At 59.4% G+C, this 20,043-nt stretch overlaps 1 protein-coding gene across 1 annotated transcript in view; it reads right to left on the minus strand.

Annotated features, from left to right (window-relative positions):
* Positions 1 to 13,701: 13,701 nt before the first annotated feature.
* The window catches only part of PLXNA1 (plexin A1), a 32,809-nt gene continuing 26,467 nt past the window's right edge, over positions 13,702 to 20,043 (minus strand). The window contains exons 23-31 of the mRNA XM_068981682.1: positions 19,244 to 19,390; positions 18,726 to 18,885; positions 18,276 to 18,379; positions 18,039 to 18,135; positions 17,565 to 17,755; positions 17,220 to 17,389; positions 15,987 to 16,199; positions 15,519 to 15,669; positions 13,702 to 14,637 (exon numbers count right to left, since the gene is read on the minus strand). Of these exons, the coding sequence (XP_068837783.1) occupies positions 14,542 to 14,637; positions 15,519 to 15,669; positions 15,987 to 16,199; positions 17,220 to 17,389; positions 17,565 to 17,755; positions 18,039 to 18,135; positions 18,276 to 18,379; positions 18,726 to 18,885; positions 19,244 to 19,390 (1,329 nt within the window). The 3' untranslated portion in view covers positions 13,702 to 14,541. The remainder of the gene's footprint in view (positions 14,638 to 15,518; positions 15,670 to 15,986; positions 16,200 to 17,219; positions 17,390 to 17,564; positions 17,756 to 18,038; positions 18,136 to 18,275; positions 18,380 to 18,725; positions 18,886 to 19,243; positions 19,391 to 20,043) is intronic.

Genomic DNA, 20,043 nt, shown 5'->3' on the forward strand with positions numbered 1-20,043 from the left:
AGCCTTATGCTTAACAAACCACTCCAGATTCTGTGGCTTAAAATCACAAGCACTAATTACTGCTCACATGCCTACAGGCCAACTGTTTGGGGTCAGCTGGCTGTAGGCTGGTCTTGGCTGGCCTTTCCCTGGGCAGCTGGCCTCTCCTCCACTTGCGTCTGTCACCACCGACAGGCTGGCCCAGGTTTGCTCCTGTGAGCCAGGAGGAAGTGACCCCTGCACGGCCCTTGAGGCCTTGCCTCAGAACTGGAACACCAACACTTCAGCCACATGATGTGGGTCAGATCAAGTCACAGGGTCAGCCCAGACTCCAGGGGTGGGGAGAAGGACCCTTCATCCTATTGGGAGGGGCAGCCTCCTGTGTAACAGGGAGGAGTAAGGATCAGGGACATTTTTTTTTCACTTTATTGAAGTACAGTTGATTTAGGATGTTAATTCCCACTGTACAACAGTGACTGAGTTACACATACATACGTACATAAACATACACCGTATCTTCCCCACTGATTCATCACAGGCCATTGAGTCCAGTCCCTTGCGCCATACAGTAGGGCCTTACTCTGTATCCTGTGTCTCAGGGCTCTGTCTGCTGACCCACACCTCCCCGTCCTTCCCTCCCCACCTAACCTCCCGCCCCCAAGTTGTTCTCTATGCCTGACTCTGCTCGTTTCCTAGGTATGTTTGTGTGTGTTACTTCAGATTCAGCGCTAAGTGGTCTCCTGCGGTATCTGTTTTTCTCTTTCAGACTTCGCTTCGTGTGACAGTCCAGCTGCGCGCACGGCGCTGCAAGTGGCGCCATTCCACCCTCTCAGGCTGAGTAACAGTCCACTGTGGGCATGCACCACACCGTCTTCACCCCTTCACTCACTGACGCACATTCAGGTTTCGTCTGTGGCTTTGCTCCTGTAAATAGCGCTGCTGTGAACAAGGGGTGCCTGTATCTTTTTGAATTCGTTTTCTCCAGATGTATGCCCAAGAGTTGGATTGCTGGATCATATGGCAACTCTATTTTTAGTTCTTCAAGGAACCTCCACACTGTTCTCCACAGTGGCTGCCCCAGTTCACGTTCCCACCAGCAGTGCAGGAAGGTTCCCTGCTCCCTCCACCCTCTCCAGCATTTGTTATAGACTCTTAATGATCATCCCCAGTAGTGTGAGGTGAGACCTCATCTAAGTTTTAATTGCATTTCAGTGGAAACAGTGGCAGACTTTTACTTTTTGGGGGGCTCCAAAATCACTGCAGACGGTGACTGCAGCCATGAAATTAAAAGACGCTTACTCCTTGGAAGGAAAGTTATGACCAACCTAGACAGCATATTCAAAAGCAGAGACATTACTTTGCCAACAAAGGTCCGTCTAGTCAAGGCTATGGTTTTTCCTGTGGTCGTGTATGGATGTGAGAGTTGGACTGTGAAGAAGGCTGAGCACCAAAGAATTGATGCTTTTGACCTGTGGTGTTGGAGAAGACTCTTGAGAGTCCCTTGGACTGCAAGGAGATCCAACCAGTCCATTCTGAAGGAGATCAGCCCTAGGATTTCTTTGGAAGGACTGATGCTGAAGCTGAAGCTCCAGTACTTTGGCCACCTCATGCGAAGAGTTGACTCATTGGAAAAGACCCTGATGCTGGGAGGGATTGGGGGCAGGAGGAGAAGGGGATGACCGAGGATGAGATGGCTGGATGGCATCACAGACTCGATGGACATGAGTCTGAGTGAACTCCGGGAGTTGGTGATGGACAGGGAGGCCTGGCGTGCTGCGATTCATGGGGTCGAAAACAGTCGGACACGACTGAGAAACTAAACAATTAGTGATGTTGAGCATCTTTTCCTGTGCCTACTGGCCATATGTATGCCTTCTCTGGAGAAATGTCTTACTTAGGTCTTGCACCCATTTTTGTTGGTTTTGTTGTTAGAGTTGTGTGAGCTGCTTGTATATCTTGGCAATTAAGCCCTCGTCAGGTGCATCATTTCCGAGTATTTTCTCGCGGTCCATAGGTTGTCTTTTTATTTCGTTTATGGTTTCCTTTGCTGTGCAAAAGCTTCTAAGTTTGATTAGGTCCAATCTGTTTATTTTTGTTTGTATTTCTATTGCCTTGGAAGAGGAACCTAAGAATACATTGATACAATTTATGTCAAAAAATGTTTTGCCACAATCTCTTCTGGGGTTTTATGGTGTCTCATCTTAAAGTCTTTAAGTCATTTTGAGTTGATTTTTGTGTGTGGTGTGGTAATATTCTAACTTCATCGATTTGCACACAGTTGTCCCACTTGCTGAAGAGCTTGTCTTTTCCCCATTGCCTCCTTTGTTGAAGACTGATTGACCACAGGAGTATGGGCTTATTTCTGGGTGCACTCTTCTGTTCCAGTAATCCATATGACTCTTTCTGTGCCAGTACCACGCCATTTGATGACTGTAGCTTTGTAGTACTGTCTGAAGTCTGGGAGGGTTGTGCCTCCTGCTTTGTTCTCTTCCCTCAGGACTGTTTTGGCAATTCTGGGTCTTTTCTGGTTCCATATAAATTTTAGGATTATTTGACTAGTTCTTTGAAAAATATCAGTCTGACAGCAAACTCATTAAATATGTAGACTGCTTTGGGTAGCATGGCCATTTAAATTCTTCCAGCCCAAGTGCATGGGATGGCTTTTCATCTCCTTGAATCATCTTTCTTCATGTTTTATAGTACTCTGCATATGTCTTGGGCTTCCCTGGTGGCCCAGAGGTTAAAGCATCTGCCTGGAATGCGTGAGACCCAGGTTCAATCCCTGGGTTGGGAAGATTCCCTGGAGAAGGAAATGGCAATCCACTCCAGTACTCTTGCCTGGAGACTCCCATGGAGGGAGGAGCCTGGTAGGCTTTTCACCTCCTTTATTCCTAAGTACTTTTCTGATGCAGTTTTAAAAGGAATCGTTTCTTTACATTCCCCTCATGATATTTCATTGTTAATGTAAAGGAACACAACTAACCTCTATGTGTTAACTTGTATCCTGCTACCTAGCTGAACTCACTTATCAGCTCTAGTAATTCTGGTGTGGAGTCTTTAGGGTTTTCTATGTCATCCGCAGATGACGACAATTCTACCTCTTCCTACCACTCTGAATACCTTTCCTTTCTCTTGTCTGACCAGTGTGTCTAGGACGTCTAATATGGTAAATAGAAGTGGTGAGAGTGAACATCCTTGTCTTGTTCCAGATTTTAGTGGGAAGGCTTTTACCATTGAGTATTATATTGGCTGTGGGTTTGTCATAAATAGCTGTCACGATGTTGCGATATGTTCCCCTGAGACCCACTTTCATTAGGATTTTTATCATGAATGAATGTTGAATTTTATCAAATGCTTTTTCGGCATCTATTCAGATGATCAGTGGCTGTAATCTTTTCTTTTTAATGATGTGGTATCTCACATTGATTTGTGTATGCTGAACCATCCTTTTGACCCTGAGATGAATCCAAATTGGTTCTGGCATATGATCTTTTGTATGTGTTGCTGGATTTGGTTGGCTAATACTTTGTTGAGAATTTGTACACCTGCATTCATCAATGATACTGGCGATTTCATTTTTCGGCAGTGTCTTTGGTTTTGTTATCAGGGTGATGGTGGCTTCCTAGGATGTCTTCGGGAGTGGGACAGGGACACTCCTGCAGCCAATCTACCCTGGCAGGCTTGCAGCCACCTGAACTGAACCCACGGGGACCTCCACACGGGGTGGTGGGGTTTGGACACAGAGCAGAACGGGAGCCAGTCGTGGGGGAGGCGGGAATGGGCCTCAGTGAAGGAAAGTGCTTGGTTTCTCCAAAGCCTGCTCTGCAGGTTCTGCTCTGAGGTGGGCGGCTGTCAATCACCACTAATCACAGGCATACATAGCATGGTGCTACTGCAAGTCTGGTTTCAGACCACCTCAGTATAGCCAATATCTCAGTAAGTCAAGTCACAGAAAGGCTTCGGTTTCCCCGTGCATGTGACAAGCTACGTTTACACTATACTACAGTCTCCTAAGGGTACAACAGCATTATGTCTAAAAAATGTATTTGTCATAATTAAAGAATACTTTCTTGCTAAAAAATGCTAGCCATCACCTGACTAAACTCGACTCTCACTCAATTTCTAGAATCCAGTGGTCACAGCCCAGGAGCCCACGCCAGGGCAGCGGGCCGTCTGCTCGTCACACCCGCCAGCCCAGCAGGTCCGTGAGCCCCCGTGCAGAGCTGGACCTCTCTTTTCCTGACTCCAAACCAGCCTCCTGGCAGAAGGGGTTCTGAGAGTCAATTACCATGGGAAGTATTTCAGCTGGCAGGAATCCAAGAGTGAAGAGCAGCTGCCTGTCGGCCTTCAAGGGCTCCCACCCGAGAGTCAATGGGCTTTATAGGCGCGCTGGGCACTCGCTCCAGTGGTGGCAGCTCTGCGGCTGCGCAGCTGCAGCTGCTCCGACCTGCTCCAACCGCATGCCTGCCATGAGGAAGTGCCCGGGCTTCACACACTTCTCGCTGACGTCCGAGCAGGACTTCCAGCTGTCCACTGACCTCCGTGGATGGAGGCACAGGCAACAGTCTCAACCAGCAGGGAGTTAAGCTGAGAAACACTCCATCCTCTCAGCTGCTCATGGCCACAGCAGCTCTGGGCAGATGCACCTGATATCGGGCCAGGGGCAGGGACTGCTGGAAAAGACTCTCAGATTTCTACAAGGGCCAGCAAGGAGCCCTGGTGGTTTGTAAGGAACTGTCAGAAGCGGGGACTGGGGCAGTGGCACTCCTGGACAATGCTCACCCACAGAAATAACTGTGGTGCATGGGGGGCACCAGGGAGCCCCCTCGCCTCCCCCACGCTGCATGAGTAGAGGGCTTAGAGAAACAAGGGAAGGAAAGAACTGGAAACACATGGGTGGGAGGAACCACCTGGGAGGCATGAACCCCACCTCCCATGAGCTTCACTAGAGGCGCTGGGTCAGAGCTGGGGAACTCAAACAGAAGGCAAAAGTCAGTCAGGGCGGCGTGGCCCGTGGCCATGAGGGCTTGTTGCACAAAATAGACACCAATGATTTCACGAGAAGGTGCTGAGTGAGGGGAACAAAGTCCCAGCACCATGGCTGGAGAGGCCAAGAAATGGCCTCTGGATGGTCCCCATTGGAAATGCTAACATCCAGAACATTCCGTGATATCTGTGATGTGAAGATCAGCCAGACGCTGGATGGGAAATGCAGAACACCAAAGCGGATCCTAAAATAGTCAGTGAAGAGCTTTTGAGGAAAGACAGCCAACTTCTTCAGAGGAATGATAGAGGCCATAACAATGGGAAAAAATAACAGAACTGAATATCTGGAAAAACTATCTTTCAAAGACTAGGATGAAAGGAAACAAACTACAGAAAAAAAATAGTTTTTTCTTTGCACTGGCAACAAAAGAAAAAATAGATCTCATGAAAAATGAAAAATTTTATGCATTAAAAACAGTATCACAGAGTAACAGGCAACTCATAGACTGGGAAAATATTTACAAGTCACATAATGGTGACAGATGAATACCCAGAACATCCAGAGGACCTCTGAAACTCAACAACAAAATCCAATTTTAAAAAGAAGCAAAGGATTTGAATAGCTGTTTCTCAAAAAAATATGCAAATGGTTAATGAGCAAATGGAAAAGATGCTCCACATCACTAACCATTAGGAAATGCAAATGATAAAACCACAATGATGCGCCACCTTGTTACAACGACTACTATCAAAAGAAGAAAAAAACACAGAAAATAACAAGTGCTGACAAGGATGTGGAGGAATTAGAACCCTAACACTCTGCTAGTGGGAATATGAAGTGGTGCAGCCACCGTGGAAACCAGTGTATCAGTTCCTCAGAAGATTAAAACATTTATAGAATAACCATATGACCCAGCAATTCCACTCCTGGGCATGTACCCAAAGGGACGGAAAGCTGGGTCGCAAAGACGCATCTGCACTCTCATGTCCGTGATGCTTTCACAGCAGCTGAAGGTAGAAGTGCTCCAAGTCACCCATCCACAGATGAATGGAGAAACAAAATATGGTCCATCTACACAATGAAAGACTAGTGGGACTTAAAAAGGAAGGAGATTCTGGTTCCCGTGACAACATGGGTGAGCCTCACGGACACTATGCTCAGTGACAGAAGCTGCTCACAGAAGTAGAGATGCTGTATGACCCACTCAGATGAGGTCCCCAAAGGAGTCAAATCCACAGAGACAGGAAGCAGCGTGGGGAGTGCCAGAGGCCAAGGGAAGGGAAGCGTTTAACCGGGACAGAGCTTCAGCTTCAGAAGGTGAGAAAGTTCTGGAGATGGCAGTGGTGGTCGCTGCACAACAGTGTGAATGTACCTGATGCCGCTGAACCTGACACTTAAAAATGGCAGTGAGTTTTATTATATGTATTTTGCCACAATTTTGAAAAAATTAAAAGAAACAGAGTTTATCACAAAGTGAAAGTCTTTGAAGGGTTCCGTATTCTGTTTTTCAGAGTTCCTCCTCCTGTCTTTCCCAGGCCCCCCCCTGCCTGCTTGCTCTAATCTGTTTCCTGGGTTCCATCCTTTAACCCTAAGCCCAATATCAGATTTCTCGTTCTTTTATTAAAAGCTAAACATTTAAAACAAAACATCAAGAAAGCGAAAATAAAATTTTTTTAAATATTAAAAAAAGTGAACAGAGGGAATTCTCTGACGTTTGGGCACTTTCACTGTTGTGGCCTGGGTTCAAACCCTGTTCGGGGAACTGTGATCCCTCAAACAAGCTGCCTGGCCTGGCCAAACACAAACCAAAAAAGTGAAAAGAAAACTCAGGATGGAAGAAGAAATGTCTGCAAATCATGTATCTGATGGCGGCCGGGCCCCTGTAATACAGACACAACGCTTACAATTAAATAATGAAAAGACAAATGGGCAAAGATCTGAGCAGACGCTTCTCCAAAGGAAGCACATACCCCGTAAGCGGCCAATGAGCAGACGAGAAGACGCTCAGCGTCACGAGCCACCAGGGAAAGGCCACGCAAAGCCACAGTGCACGACTTCACACCCCCTAAGACGGCAGTGGCCAGAAAGGCAGACGCTCACCAGTGCTGGTGCGAGTTCAGAGGAATTGGGGCGTGTGTGTGCCGCCCAGCCACGTTCCGCTCTTTGCAACCCCAAGGACTGTGGCCTGCCAAGCTTTTTCTGCCCATGGATTTTCCAGGCAAGAATACTGGAGTGGGTTGCCATTCCCTTCTGCAGAGAATGTTCCCAAACCAAGGATCGAACCTAGGTCTCCTGCACTGAAGGCAGCTTCTTAGCCTCCAGGGGAGCCCTTGGTGCACTAATAGGGGGAAGGCAAAATGGCGCAGAGACTGCGGAAAGCAGTCAGGCAGTTCCTTAAAGTACTAGAATTACCATATGATCTAGCAATTCCACTCCTCGTACGTGCCTACGAGAATGAGCGTACGTTCACATGAAAACCTGTACACAGACGTGCGCAGCAGTATTGTTCTTAAGTCAAGAACTGGAAACGACTCAAATGCCCTTCAGCTGATGAACGGATGGACACATCCACGCAGGGGAGTATCATTCAGACGTCAGAGGAGTGAAGCTGGTGCAGGCTACCAGACACGAACCCTGAAAACATGACACTAAGGGAGAGAAACCAGACACAAACAGCCACGTATGGTGTGCCTGCGTCTGCGTCAAGCGTCCAGAGCCGGCAGATCTACGGAGACCGTGAGCAGGGCAGGAGCCAGGGAGAAAGGGCGCGAGTGGAAGCTCCCAGGTGTGGGGGCTTTTCTGGGGTAATGCCTGGGGTCTAAAAGGGACTGCAGTGGTGGTCGTACAGCTGTGTGGCCAGGAGCCACTAAGGTGTACACTGAGTGGTCAACTGTAGGCGACGTGACCAGCAACTCAACAAAGCTGCTGAGGAAACAAAAATCAGAGCATTTCCTCTCTTCCCCAGTTCTCTCCCCAAGCTCGGGGAGATCGACCACAGCACAGGAAACTAAGAAACCCTCTGTGAGCAGAACTCTCTCTCCAAAGCAGCAACAGCTCAGACAGACATCGGCGCACACACACACCATCTCTTCACCTCTAGGAAACCGGCCTCGTCCCACTCTGTCCAGTGGAAACAGGAAATGAGCTAGAAACACAGGCTGCACTTTCTAGTGAGCACACTTAAAAGTCAAAAGCAACCTGTAAGCGTAACACCATCTTAGGCGAGCCTGTCTACCCCATTAGCGTCACTTCAAACGCGTCCACACGCACAATTTCCATGAGCTAGCCCACATCCTGTGTGCTTTACACCGGCAGTGCCCTCAGCTCGGGTGGCCCGTCTAACTCTCCCAGCAGCGGAGCCTCCAGCAGCGAGACTCAGACTGCATCCCCACGAGCAACGGGAGCGAAGCCAGAAAAAGGCATCTGCCGGCTAATGACCTGAGGGCCGCAGAGCTCTTGCCTACGGGCGGGGCTGGGCCCAGGAGTTAGTCTCTCTCTTCCCCTCATCTCTTAGCTCCACACTTTGGAGCCCGTGTCACCCCTGCCCCCAAGGCACCCCACAGTAAGGAGTAGCCACTCTTCTCAGCAGTTTTGGGGAAAACAGTTGCTCCTGATGACGTGCCATGCTCAGCCTGATCGGCACGGATGCTCTGACCAGTCAGCTGGGGTCACAGCCCCGCTGAGACTCCCCTGGGTGTGGAGAGGGAGCAGCTCCCAGGACCAGGGACTCAGGCCACAGACGAGCCCAGCACCTGCACCCTAGCCCAGCACGGCCTCTGGGGTTGAAGACGCACTGCTGGTATCTTGTTAACGTAGCTTCTTAATTGTCTGCAGTTTATTTAATCTTGCTTCCAAGCTTCTGCCCTACCAGGAAGTAGGAACAAACCTTAAACTTTCAAGTATCTTAATCTAGTGGTATTTAAGTAGTCTCCTTTGGGGACTTTCGTGGGGGTCCATTGGTTAAGATTGCACCCTGAAATGCAGGGAATACAAGTTCGATGCCTGGTGGGGGAATTAAGAGCCCACATGCTGCGCAGCAACTAAGTCCCTGTGTGGCAACTGCTGAAGCCCGTGTGCCATGTGACTGAACTTAGACCAGAGGCAGCCAGATATATACAGACGAAGAATAAAACCAACAGTCTCCTTTGGGGAAACGTTAGGTTCCAGGTCGCAGTTCAACTCCGTAACAGGGCTCCCCCTCCCTTTATCTTCTTCCCATGACGGTGGCGGGGCCGGAGGCAAAGGTGACGAGGCTTCCTGGCACTAGGGACGGGGGCCTGCTCCTCTCCTGGCCTCCAGCGGGAGTGCCTCACCCCCTCAGGGCCGTCCTGTACATCTGGACACGTTGTGCACTGCGCACCTCCACAGGGGTACCATCAACTCAGGCTACAGCGGACACGGGTCTTCCCGGAGTGGTGTGCGCAGCAGCCTCGATCCTGCTCACCTCTGGTCCTCGGCCTCGGTCCTCACGGAGCGTCCTGGCTCGGGGGCACCTGCAGCCCCTCTGCAGCGACTCCGGAAGCCGCTCTGCTGCCCGGCCTGCTCAACAGCCTCCTCTTCTGGACTCTAGGCTCCTTCCTGCAGCTGGCGGGCCCACCAGCATCTCTGTGCCTCGGCCAGCCTCGCTGGACAGGGGCGCTATCCTCCAGCCCCTCATTCTGCCCCTTCCTCACCAGTTAGGGCAGGGGCCTCCCTCGCCGGGCCCCCAACCCCTTGCTTGAGTCCTCGCTGGTGGAACTCCAGTGCTGGCGACACGGGGGGCAGCCTGAGGGGGCTCTAGGACCCCGGCCCTCGCGACGGCTCCGCCCTCCAGGGCACAGTCGCCGGCAGGGTCGCCTAGGGCTGCTCCCCTCTGTGCGGCCCAGGAGGCGGGTATTGAGTCCGAGGGCCGCGCTCCTAGCTGGGAGAGCCCTTCCCCAGGGACTTGAGAGGAACGCGCCCCTCAGAAAATCAACGCAGCCAAGGAAGGAAAGGGGGCTCCTTCTTGCACTACAGGCTGCTCCCCGGCCCAGCCCCACCCCGTCCCCTTAGCGTCACACCTGGGAGTGGTGTCCCGGAGAGACCGGGCCTCAGGGGGCGCGGGCGGCCTGGGGGCCGACGGACGCGGCAGCAAGGGCCGGCGGGCGGCGGCGAAGACGCCTGGCTGGGCACGGTGTGGGGGCTTCGGGGCGCAGGCCGCGCTCCATCCCGCCGAGGCCTCCTCCCCGCCGGAAGTGAAGGGCCGGGGCACGCGGCCGGAAGGCAGCCACGCGCCCGGAAGCGGAAGTGCGCGATGGCGCGGCGGCTCGGCCCGGCGTGTGGTGACTTCGGCGCGCTGGAGGAGCCTTGGAAGGGGCCGGCGCTCCTTGCTTCCCAAGGAGCCTAGGACTGCCTCTGCCTCTCCTGGGGCCCGGGGTCCCCCTCAGCGTGGGCCACCTGGGGCCTCGCATGCTGCCGACCCAGCCTCCGCTCCCTGGTGGAGCACGGCCGTCCGAGTCACCCTGGCCCGAGGGGCACTGCCCCTCTCCTGGTGGCCCTTCCTGTCTGTTCAGCTGGCCGCCACCACGGGCCCCCGTGTGCAGTCACCAGGGCGTTCCCAGGCGCTGTTACCTGAACCCTTCCTCCCCATCGCCACGGCTTCGTGCAGAGCTTGGCACACAGAAGGGCTCAGCCCAGCGTGCTGGAGCCTTCGCTCTGGCCAACAGACACCCCCACGTGCGCTGCCCAGCGCAGCAGGCGAGCCCCGGCCTTGGCAGTAAGGGCTTAGAGCCTGGATGCTCCCACGTGCACGACAGTCAGATGGCGCCCCCCCCACCCCCCACCCCCATCCCGCTTGATTTGAGCGCTGACTGCGCCCAGAGACCCGCGCCTGCTTTGACGTGCCCGCCGGAGGGCCTGAGGCCCTCCGCAGGGCTGATTGCGCCGGAAAGCTGGAGGGGACAGAGCGATGCGAACAGGCCACGTCACACCCCCAAATGGGACGGTGTTTGCTAAATTTGTTTCCGATGCAATTTCATGCTGATTACACTGATTTCTCTGGTGATTGAGCCTGGCGCTGAGCTCGCCGCCCCGCAGACCGGCTGTCAGGATGGGCCCGTTTTTGGAGCAGGAGGTACTGATGATGATTTATGGGCCTCTGTCAGCGCTCTCCGGGTGGAGATGCTGCAGGCAGGCTGGAGCGCCACCGGCTTTTCTGGGGACCTCTCCTGCCGCGTGGCCGGCTTTCAGTCCCCCAAGGCCACTCCCCATCATGCTCCTCAGCTTTCCTGTGTCTGTGTGGCTGTGAGCTCCACACCACTTCACTTGGCCAGAACGGCGGCTGAACCACGAGGGGACCGTCAGCCTCGTCACTGTCACCCCCTGGCTCAGCCTGCAGGTCGGGCGCAGACAGAGGTGCAGGTCGCTCTCCGGGGTCCGTCACACCCCTCCTGTTCTGACACAGGCGGGAGCCCAGGTCAACAGGACCCTCAGGTCCTGGTTTAAGTCTCAGCTGAAATGCCCAGTGGCCCTGGGGCCAGTTGTGATGCTGGGCCCTCCACCCTCAGGGCCCACGGAAGAACAAAGGTGGGGGTTGTGGGGGCCCCTGCTGCGTCACCCCCTGAGGGCAGGAGCCTTGACACCCCGGGAAATTCTGCTCAGAGCAGGGGCGGGGCAGGGGGAGGTGAGATGGGCTGGCTGTTGTGCTGCCCGCCTGGCTCCACCCTAGACCCCTCCCAGCAAGGAAAACCCGGAGCCGTGAGTTTTAGCAAAAATGTTTACTCTCCTTAATGTGTGTGTATTTACAAGTACTAAATCTGAGACAGTAAAATAGGAAATAGCCGTGTATTTACACAACCTGCAAGCCTAGCGCCGTCAGCCACGCCGCCCCTGGGAGAGGCAGCGGCCGAGGGGCCGCTCAGGCCGCCGAGCGATTGCTCTTCTTTTGGGTGGGGGCTCTGCGGCGTTAAAGGACAGCTAATTGTGGGCTTCGTCTTAAAAATATCTCTCTCTAAATATATCTATTCTAGCTTGTGTAGCACCAACGGCGTGAGCCCTCAGCTCCAGCACTGGGGGGAGCCGGGCAGGGCTTGCTCAGCATGGGCAAAGCAGGGGGAGGGGGGGCCTCTCCTGTGGGACGGGGCCGGGCCCGGGTCAAGGAGTGTGGGCAAGCTCGAGGTATATGGAGGCCAGGCTCCCGACCGTGGCCGAGCCATCCCTGGCGCTCCTGAGAGGCGTGCGGGCGAGAGCAAGGGAGGCAGCCCAGGGCAGCAGGCAGTAGCAGCAGAGTCCGGGCAGGTGGGCAGTCTGGCCCCGCCTCCCGGCCCCAGGACTGCAGAGCAGGCTCCACTCCGTGCTCCAGCCGCCCTCTGGCCAGAGCTGGGCTCGGGGTCGGAGTGCCAGGCAGGAGGATACAGAGGTGCGAAGGACGAGACAGGCCGGGGGCTGCGTGACGAGGATTCGGCCTGACTCCTGCCCCGGGAAGGAGGTGCGGCCGTGCTGCCGGTGGACGGCAGGCTCTGGTCCGTGACTGGCTCGTGTGTAAACAAGCAGCGCTAAAGTGCTCGCCTCAACCCGCCTCTGTGCTCTGCGAGGCCACGCGCTGGGCAGGGCAGGCGGCTCCGCGCTTCTGTGTCCCCACCGCCCAACCTGCCGACCCGACCGCGGGACGGGCGCGAGGACCAGGGAGGCCCAGGAAGAGGGCGGGGACTGGATTCCGAAGAGGGTGATGCCGGGGGCCAAGGAGCCCCCTGGCCGGAGTGGGGCTGGAAGAACGGGGGCTTCGATCAGAAGCAGCTTCAGGGAAGACTCAGGGGGAGAGGCCCACACACAGGAACCCGGCGCCTGCCTGGCCTGAGCTCCTGCTGGACACCCACCGCGTGGGGGCCCGAGCCCTACTCAGCGCCCGTGGGGCCTGGGGGCCTCTGACCCCCAGTTCCAGGAGCTTCCTGAGTCAGGAGGTGGTGGACTTCACCCCTCCTCCCGCGGGGGAGCAGCTGCTCAGCTGATGGAGGCTCTCAGGGGGCTCACGCCGCGTCGGGGAAGGCGCGGGGCTGGCCACAGTTAGCTGTCCCTTAAAAGTCCGCGGGGATCTGTAGTACCGTCGAAAAAGTGAATTGAAAAGGGGACGGGCCACTGCCTTCACAAGTGACTGATTAATTAAAAAACATGAAAAAAAGGGGCCTAACAACCTCTAGTATTGAACACTTGCAGTTTTAAAAAGGTCAAGTCATACTAAACGCTAGCACAGTCATGCAGGGATCCACGGCCGCCTCCGGGAAGCTCTCGGCCAGGCAGTCTGTCCTTGCGTCGATGCCGAGACAGGCTGCCCCGCAGTGGACAAGGAGGTCGGGCGCTCCAGCAGGGGACGCTGGCCACGCCCGTTTGGTTTGGCTGTCCCGGTGCCTTGGCTCTTACTCTAAACTGTAAAATTCCTCCTCCTTCAGTTAACTGTACAGGACCCCACTGGGGCTGGAGACAGACAGAGCCACATATATATATATATGTATATATATGTACAGGTTTTTTAATTAAAAATGTGTACTCTTGCTAGCTGAGGGCAGGGTGGGCAGCCCCGACCTCCAAGCCCTCTGGTCACTGCGTCCTGCTCCCGGCCAGGCCACTGTGTAGGGTCCGAGGCCCCCACAGCCCCAGCTGTCTAAGCACAGAAGGACTCCCTGTTCCCCTAAAAAACGAGCAACGTCCCCCAAGCGTCCCCCTCTCCAAGGGGCCAGCACGCTGCTGAGGGGCCAGACTGAAGCCGCAGGAAGGTGGGCGGGAGGCTGGGGGGTGGGCAGGAGGCTGATCAGGCAGGCTCCTGGGCCCTCCCCAGCAGAGAGCTCAGCCTGGGGCAGGGCGGGCTTCGGTGGGGAGGGGAATAAATAAGGGGAACGTGCACTCACGGCCCAGAGCCCCAGGCCCAGTGGCTCCCAGAGGCACAGCCCTGAGGACAAAAGGGGACCCGAGTCCTTCCGGAAGTCACCTGGCCCCGCGTGGAGCCATCCTGCAGCCCCTCCATAGGAGGGAGCCGGGGGCCTCTCTCTGGGCGAGGTCGACGCGGTGCTCCGGCCTCGACCGCGGAGAGCACGCGGTGAATCTGAGGATGGCTGCGGGCGTAGGGACGCCAGGACGTGGCAGGTGGGTGGCGCTGGCCCAGGCCGACTTCAGCGCCCTGCGGCGGGGCCCTGGGCGTGCCGCCTCCCCGCCCAGGCTGCCAGCCAGGCCTAGCCTTCAGATTCTGCCCAGGAGGCGGGCACACCGGCCCGCCTGCCCCGCTGGCCTCCGCAGCCTCGCCTCTGCTTCCTGGAGGGCTCTGGCAGTGCCCCTGCTGTCCTGAGGGGGCCGGGTCACACCTGGGCTCCCCGGCCCCCTGCAAACAGCTCTGGGCGCAGGGAGGGCTGCAGACACCACCTCACCCACACCAAGGAAGAGCCGGGACCCCACAGGCAGGAAGGGGACGCAGGGCCCGGGGTCCGGGGCCGCACACCTGGCTCCAGCGCAGGACCCTGGCACGGCGGGCGAGGCTGCCTCCGTGGACCTCCCAGTTCTGGCCGCCGGGCGGAGGCCGCCGCCAGGGCCCTCTCACTCACTGCTGCTGGCCGGGCGGTTGGGCCGGTGGCTCAGCTGCTCAGGGCCATGGTGTCCACCACCTGCTCCAGCCTGCCACGGAGCCGCTGCCGCCGTGCCTGCTCATCCTTCTCCAGGGCCGTCAGGATCTGCAGAGGCGGGCAGAGGCCTCAGGCTGGCTCCAAGGCCACACACAGGGCCCGCCGCCGTAGCCTGAGGGACCTGGGCTTGGAGCCAGGACCCCCAGGTCGCCAGGGTCTCCTCCCCACCCTCTTCCCCTGAAACCACCCAAACGGGGCTCGGGTCCCCTGCCAGCCCTTCGGGTCCCCAGAGTGCAGTGTCTCTGAACTCCCAGGCGTCCTCTGTGACCCCTGCTCACACTGGTGTATCCTGCGGGCAGGCAGCGCCGCCCTCCACGGCGGCCATGTTGCCATCCCCGCCCTCCCCCTGCAGCCCCTGTCTGTGCCCCTCACTGAGCCCCACCCCAGGTCACGGGGGGCCCGCCCTCCCCTCACCCCCCGCCCCCTCCCCGACCGCAGCCCCTGCCCGCTGGCCCCGGGCTCAGCACAGCCGCTTCTCTGCTCTGTGGTCCCTCCCCAAGCCCCCTCCTCCGGTCTCAGCTCGTCCCCCGGTTCCGCTGCCAACCCCAAGTCCGACCCGATGGCCAAGTCTCCGGAGCTGACCGCTCCACCCTCTCGACCCAGGGAACCAGGCTCCTGACCCTCCCCTTCGCCCACCCCATCCCACTTCTTGACATGCCCGCCCTGCCCTCCAGCCCCTGCCAGGCGGGTTCTGTGCGCCCGGGAGAAGCCCGCACCCCTGACGCCCACATACCCCACAGCCACGGCCACCCTCCTCCTGGGAGGCTCTGCGGCGGGCCTGCCCTGGCCTCGGGACTGGGCCCCAGCCGTGCCCATCTCTCCAGCCCGTGGCTCAGTCCTCCGTCCCCAGCGTCTCAGGGAGGCCCAGCGCCCGCTCCCAGCAGCAGAGCCCGCCCAGCAGCCCGGGGCAGCGGCGAGCCTGCACTGACCTCGTCCTTGTACTTGGTGATGTACGAGTACATCTCATGCAAGGCGCTCATGCTGTTGAACTGGCTCAGGTGCAGCCGCGACTGCTCGGCCAGGTAGGCGCTCATATCCTGGTCGCTGATGGCGGGCATCTTAGCAATGTCGGCGTAGTACCTGCGGCGGTGGGCGTGTGAGCGAGGGACCAGCGCCCCCTCTGCGGTCCCGCCCCTTCTACACTTCCCTCCTCCCGCCCCCCCCCCCCCCCCCGCCCCGTCCCGTCCCGGCCCGTCCCGTCCCACCTGCACGCCCAACCCCGCCCCCTGTGAACCCCGCCCCCTACAAGCCCCGCCCCCTGCGAACCCCGCCCGGCCCCGGTCCCGCCCCTCCGCACGCCCCGCCCCGCCCCCCCTGCCTCCCCCGCCCAGCCCCGCCCCCTGCGTACCCCAGCCGGCCCGGCCCCTCTGCGTCCCCCGCCCCCGGCCAGCGCCCACCTCTCCACCCAGCTCTTGTAGTTGGGGATGTCCTTGGCGTAGAGCAGCTTGTTGGAGGGCGAGTCCTTGCCCAGCTTGTGCTCCGACGTGGAGCAGGAGTCCATGAAGGTCTGGGCCACCACCGACAGGCAGGCATCCGTGATGCTGCTCTTGTGGATGTCGAACACGAACTGCGGGTTCTTGATCACGTTCACCCAGAAGCGCAGGGGCAGGCTGCAGGCAGGTGGGCGCAGGCAGCGTCAGAGGGGCCTCGGCCACCCCTGGGGCGCGGCGGGAGGGGCTGACCTGTGGCCTCCCCGTCCTCCTGGCTCCACCCTGCACAGCGACTGTGGGGCTCCACGCAGCCAGGGAGACGGGCCCAGAGAGCCCGGCAGTGAGGGCTGCACCCCCTGCCCACAGTCCCAGGGAGAAGGGTGCACACCCAGAGGCGCTCTCGCCCGGGGTCATTCGTGTGCATCGCCAGGGTCCTCCAGGCCTGAGTCCCTGTTCGGGGCCCACTCAGCTCCTCTGTTCCTGCCCACAAGAGTCTCGGTAACAAGACCAGGAAGGGCTCCCAGAGACAGCTGACCTCCTACCCCAAACACCAACCTTTTGACAGCCACTAGCCGGGCTGAAAGCTCTAGCCGTGTCACTAAGCTAAAAATTCAGGTCCTTGGCTCCAGCGGTTATGTCAGATACTCCCAGCTGCACGTGGCCACATGGCCAGCACACACCTGGACCCTTCCATCATTCTAGGAATGCCCCAGGACGATGCTGACCTACGCAACGCTGCCTTCCCCTATGCCCTTGGACCTCCTCAAAGTCTGTGGGCAGCAGAGGTGGTGGTGAAGGCCCAGGTGGGCTCACTCAGAGAGGCCCAGGCTTGCGGAGCAGCAGCTCGCAGAGGCCAGGGCGCTGGGAGGGGTCGGGACGAGGAGGGAGAGGCCCGAGGCACAGAGCTTCTGAGGACCAGGCCCACCCTGCCGGGGTGCACCATCCGCTCTGGAGGTGTGAGCCCAGCCGGCAGTGGCTGCTGGCCTGGGAGCCTGGGCTGGGAGGGGGTCGCTGTCACCGTCACCCTCGCTGCTGTAGGCAGCACAGGCTGGGCCCCCAAGCCATGTCTCACACAGGTCACACCGGCACACCGTCCTGCACACGCCCCCGCAAGACGGGCAGCAGATTCTCGTGCTGGGTGAGTCGGGGGGCCCGCGTGGAGGGGCCCAGCCGCCCCGCATCCTCCCCCCACCGCCTTACCAGTTGCTCTTCCAGGTGTGGCGCACGTCCGCGTCGTGGATCTGGTGCTGGTCGGCCTGCTCGTCCAGAAAGTCGAACATGTACTTGATGGCCAGCGGCAGGGCCGAGCCACGGTGTGCCGTGCTGAAGATGGTCTCGAATAGGTCGTCCACGAACTTCTGCAGCGTGCCCTGGGGGCGGGGCGGGGGCGGGGCACAGCTCAGGGGCCGCCCCGCCCCTCCCAGGCACCCCGCCCCGCCCCCGGCCCGCCCCCAAAGGCACCCCCCACCCCACCCTTCCCAGACACCCCCACCCTGCCCTTGGCCCACCCTCCCAGGCACCCCCACCACCGGCCTGCCCCCCAACCTTAGTGGCCAGCAGCCGCGTCAGGTAGATCTCCGAGACCATCTTGCTGCCGCGGTCGCCCTCGCGCTGATCCAGGTGGTCGTGGTTCTTGACCAGATGCCACAGCTTCGTGCCGCTCTCCAGGTCGGGCGTGATCATGGGCGTGCGCGAGCGCAGGCTGTCGGGGCTGCTGGCCGTGCGCAGCATGCTCTCTGTGGGCACCGCGCCATCAGCCGTGGCATCCAGTACCCTCACCCGCCCGCCCGCCTGGCTGGGGACCCTGGCTGAGCCTCGGTGTCCCCATCTGAAAACCGGGGGACAGCGATGCCCTGGGACAACACGTGTGACGGCCTCGAGGAGCCTGTGCTGCCAGAGAGGCCAAGTGGCCCAGGGACGGGCCATGACTAAGCCGTCCCAGGCAGCCCCCACGGTGCCTGGGGCAAGGGTCCTGTCCTGGTCAGTGGCCTGCCCCTGCCCCCGCCGCCCAGTCCTCACCGTATCTGCTGAGGGACTTGGTGAAGGTGGACGAGTTGGAGATGTTGTAGGCGGACGTCTGCTTGGGCACCAGGGCCACTGAGGACCCATCTGTCACCTGCAGACGGAGGACCAGGTGCCATGGGAACCACCACCCGGAGCCGATCTCTCCCCTGGGCCTCCGCCTCCCGGGCCCAGGACCTCCAGGGCGGCAGGGAGCGCGGCCCACACCGCGAGCGGCGGCCGTGGGCAGCTCACCTGATAGTGTGCCAGCGTGTTGAGCCTCTTCCAGTCGTTGTCGATCTTGGTGGTGACGTCCTCGTCCTGCAGGATGATACGGGCCATGCGGCCCTGCCGCCACTCTGTGGGGGAGGGGAGGGTCCCGGCGCCCTGAGTGGACACTGGGCAGCAGAGGGACAGGCCCTGCCTCCGGCCCACGTCCTGGCCACGCAGAGCTGTAGCCCTACACCCCACTCCAGGCGGCCCCAGGGCCCCTGTGTGTGCCCTTCTCCCAGCCTGGCGCTCAGGCCTCCCGCCACTGCCCGCCACAGGACCAGACCAGCTCTTCTCTACTTTCCTTCCCGGTGAGCCAGTGAGCCCCCAGCTCTAGGTGCAAATGGGACCCCACCCTCCACGGCCTCCACCACCCTGGGGAGGAGACTGGGGAGCCCACCCAAGATCACAGCCCTGCCCCCCTCCCGGGCTCACCCAGGTCCATGTCCCCAGCCTTGGGCCGTTGGGAGTAGGGGACGCCCTTGTACACGGCGTCCAGCAACTTCTCCTTGACCTGCGTCACCGTGTCACAGTTCAGCCCCTTCACCGGCACCTCGGGGGCGTTCTCATTCTCAGGGTTCACGCAGTTCAGGGTCTGAGGATGGGAGAACGCAAGGTCAGCTCCTTGCGCCTCGCTGGGTGGTGGGAGGGGGAAGGGCGGATGGACATGGGCAGGCGGGTGGGTGTGCAGGGCTTGGGGGCGAGGGGCGGGTGGACGGGCGGGGCTTGGGGGTGGGGCGGGCGGGAGGGCGGGGCTTGGGGGCGGGGCTTGGGGGTGGGGCGGGCGGGAGGGCGGGGCTTGGGGGTGGGGCGGGCGGGAGGGCGGGGCTTGGGGTGGGGCGGGCGGGAGGGCGGGGCTTGGGGTGGGGCGGGCGGGAGGGCGGGGCTTGGGGTGGGGCGGGCGGGAGGGCGGGGCTTGGGCGCGTGGCGGCCCCCGCTGCCCACTTTCGCACCAGGGTCTTGTAGTCTATCTGCTGCCGGATGAGCTTGTCCTCGCTCAGCGAGTAGCGCGCCTCGCCCGTGATGGCGTCGATGGGGCCCTTCTCCATCTGCTGCTTGATGGCACAGTAGAGCATGAAGAGCGGCTCCCCTGCGCACTCCTGCGGGCACGGGGCCGGGGGCGTCAGGCTCCGGCCCGGCCCCGGCCTTGCTGGAAGGGCAACTCGGCCCACCTGAGAACCCCGCTCCCAAAGCGCAAGGAGGATGTGAACAAAGCCCTTGACCGGAGACCGTGCCCTGGTTGGGTCTGAGACTCCCGGAGGAAAGCTCAGCAGGGGCCCCGGGGGACAGGCGGCCTGGTCTCGGGAGGACCGCGGGCGCAACTCCACTCCTGCCCAGGGCCGCCGGTGCCACCCACGGACGAGGCCAGGCTGGGCCCCAGCACTGGGTGTGACCGTTGCCCGCGGGAGGTCAGGGACCCCGGGCTCCTCCATCCACTGCTCCAGAGCACGCGGTCAACACAGTTCCGGAGCAGACACTTGCCTGGCGCGCCTGGGGGCCTCTGTGCTGCCCGACCCCCACCTCACGTCCCTCCCACACCCCGCTGCTCCCCTGCCACCCAGCGCGCCCCGTGTCCCGGCCTCCACCAGTGACCAGGGCTCCGCCCCTCGGGTCTTCCCGCCCCCGAGGACCCCCCTGCAGACCCCACCCGAGGTGCCTCTCAGAAAGGCTCTGCTGGACCCCGGCCCAGGTGCTGGGCCTCACTGCCGTCCCCGCGTGCCCGCGCCCGCAGGCTCTGACGCCCCTGTACCCG

The sequence above is a fragment of the Capricornis sumatraensis genome, chromosome 10 (assembly GCF_032405125.1).
Source record: "Capricornis sumatraensis isolate serow.1 chromosome 10, serow.2, whole genome shotgun sequence".
NCBI lineage: Eukaryota > Metazoa > Chordata > Mammalia > Artiodactyla > Bovidae > Capricornis > Capricornis sumatraensis.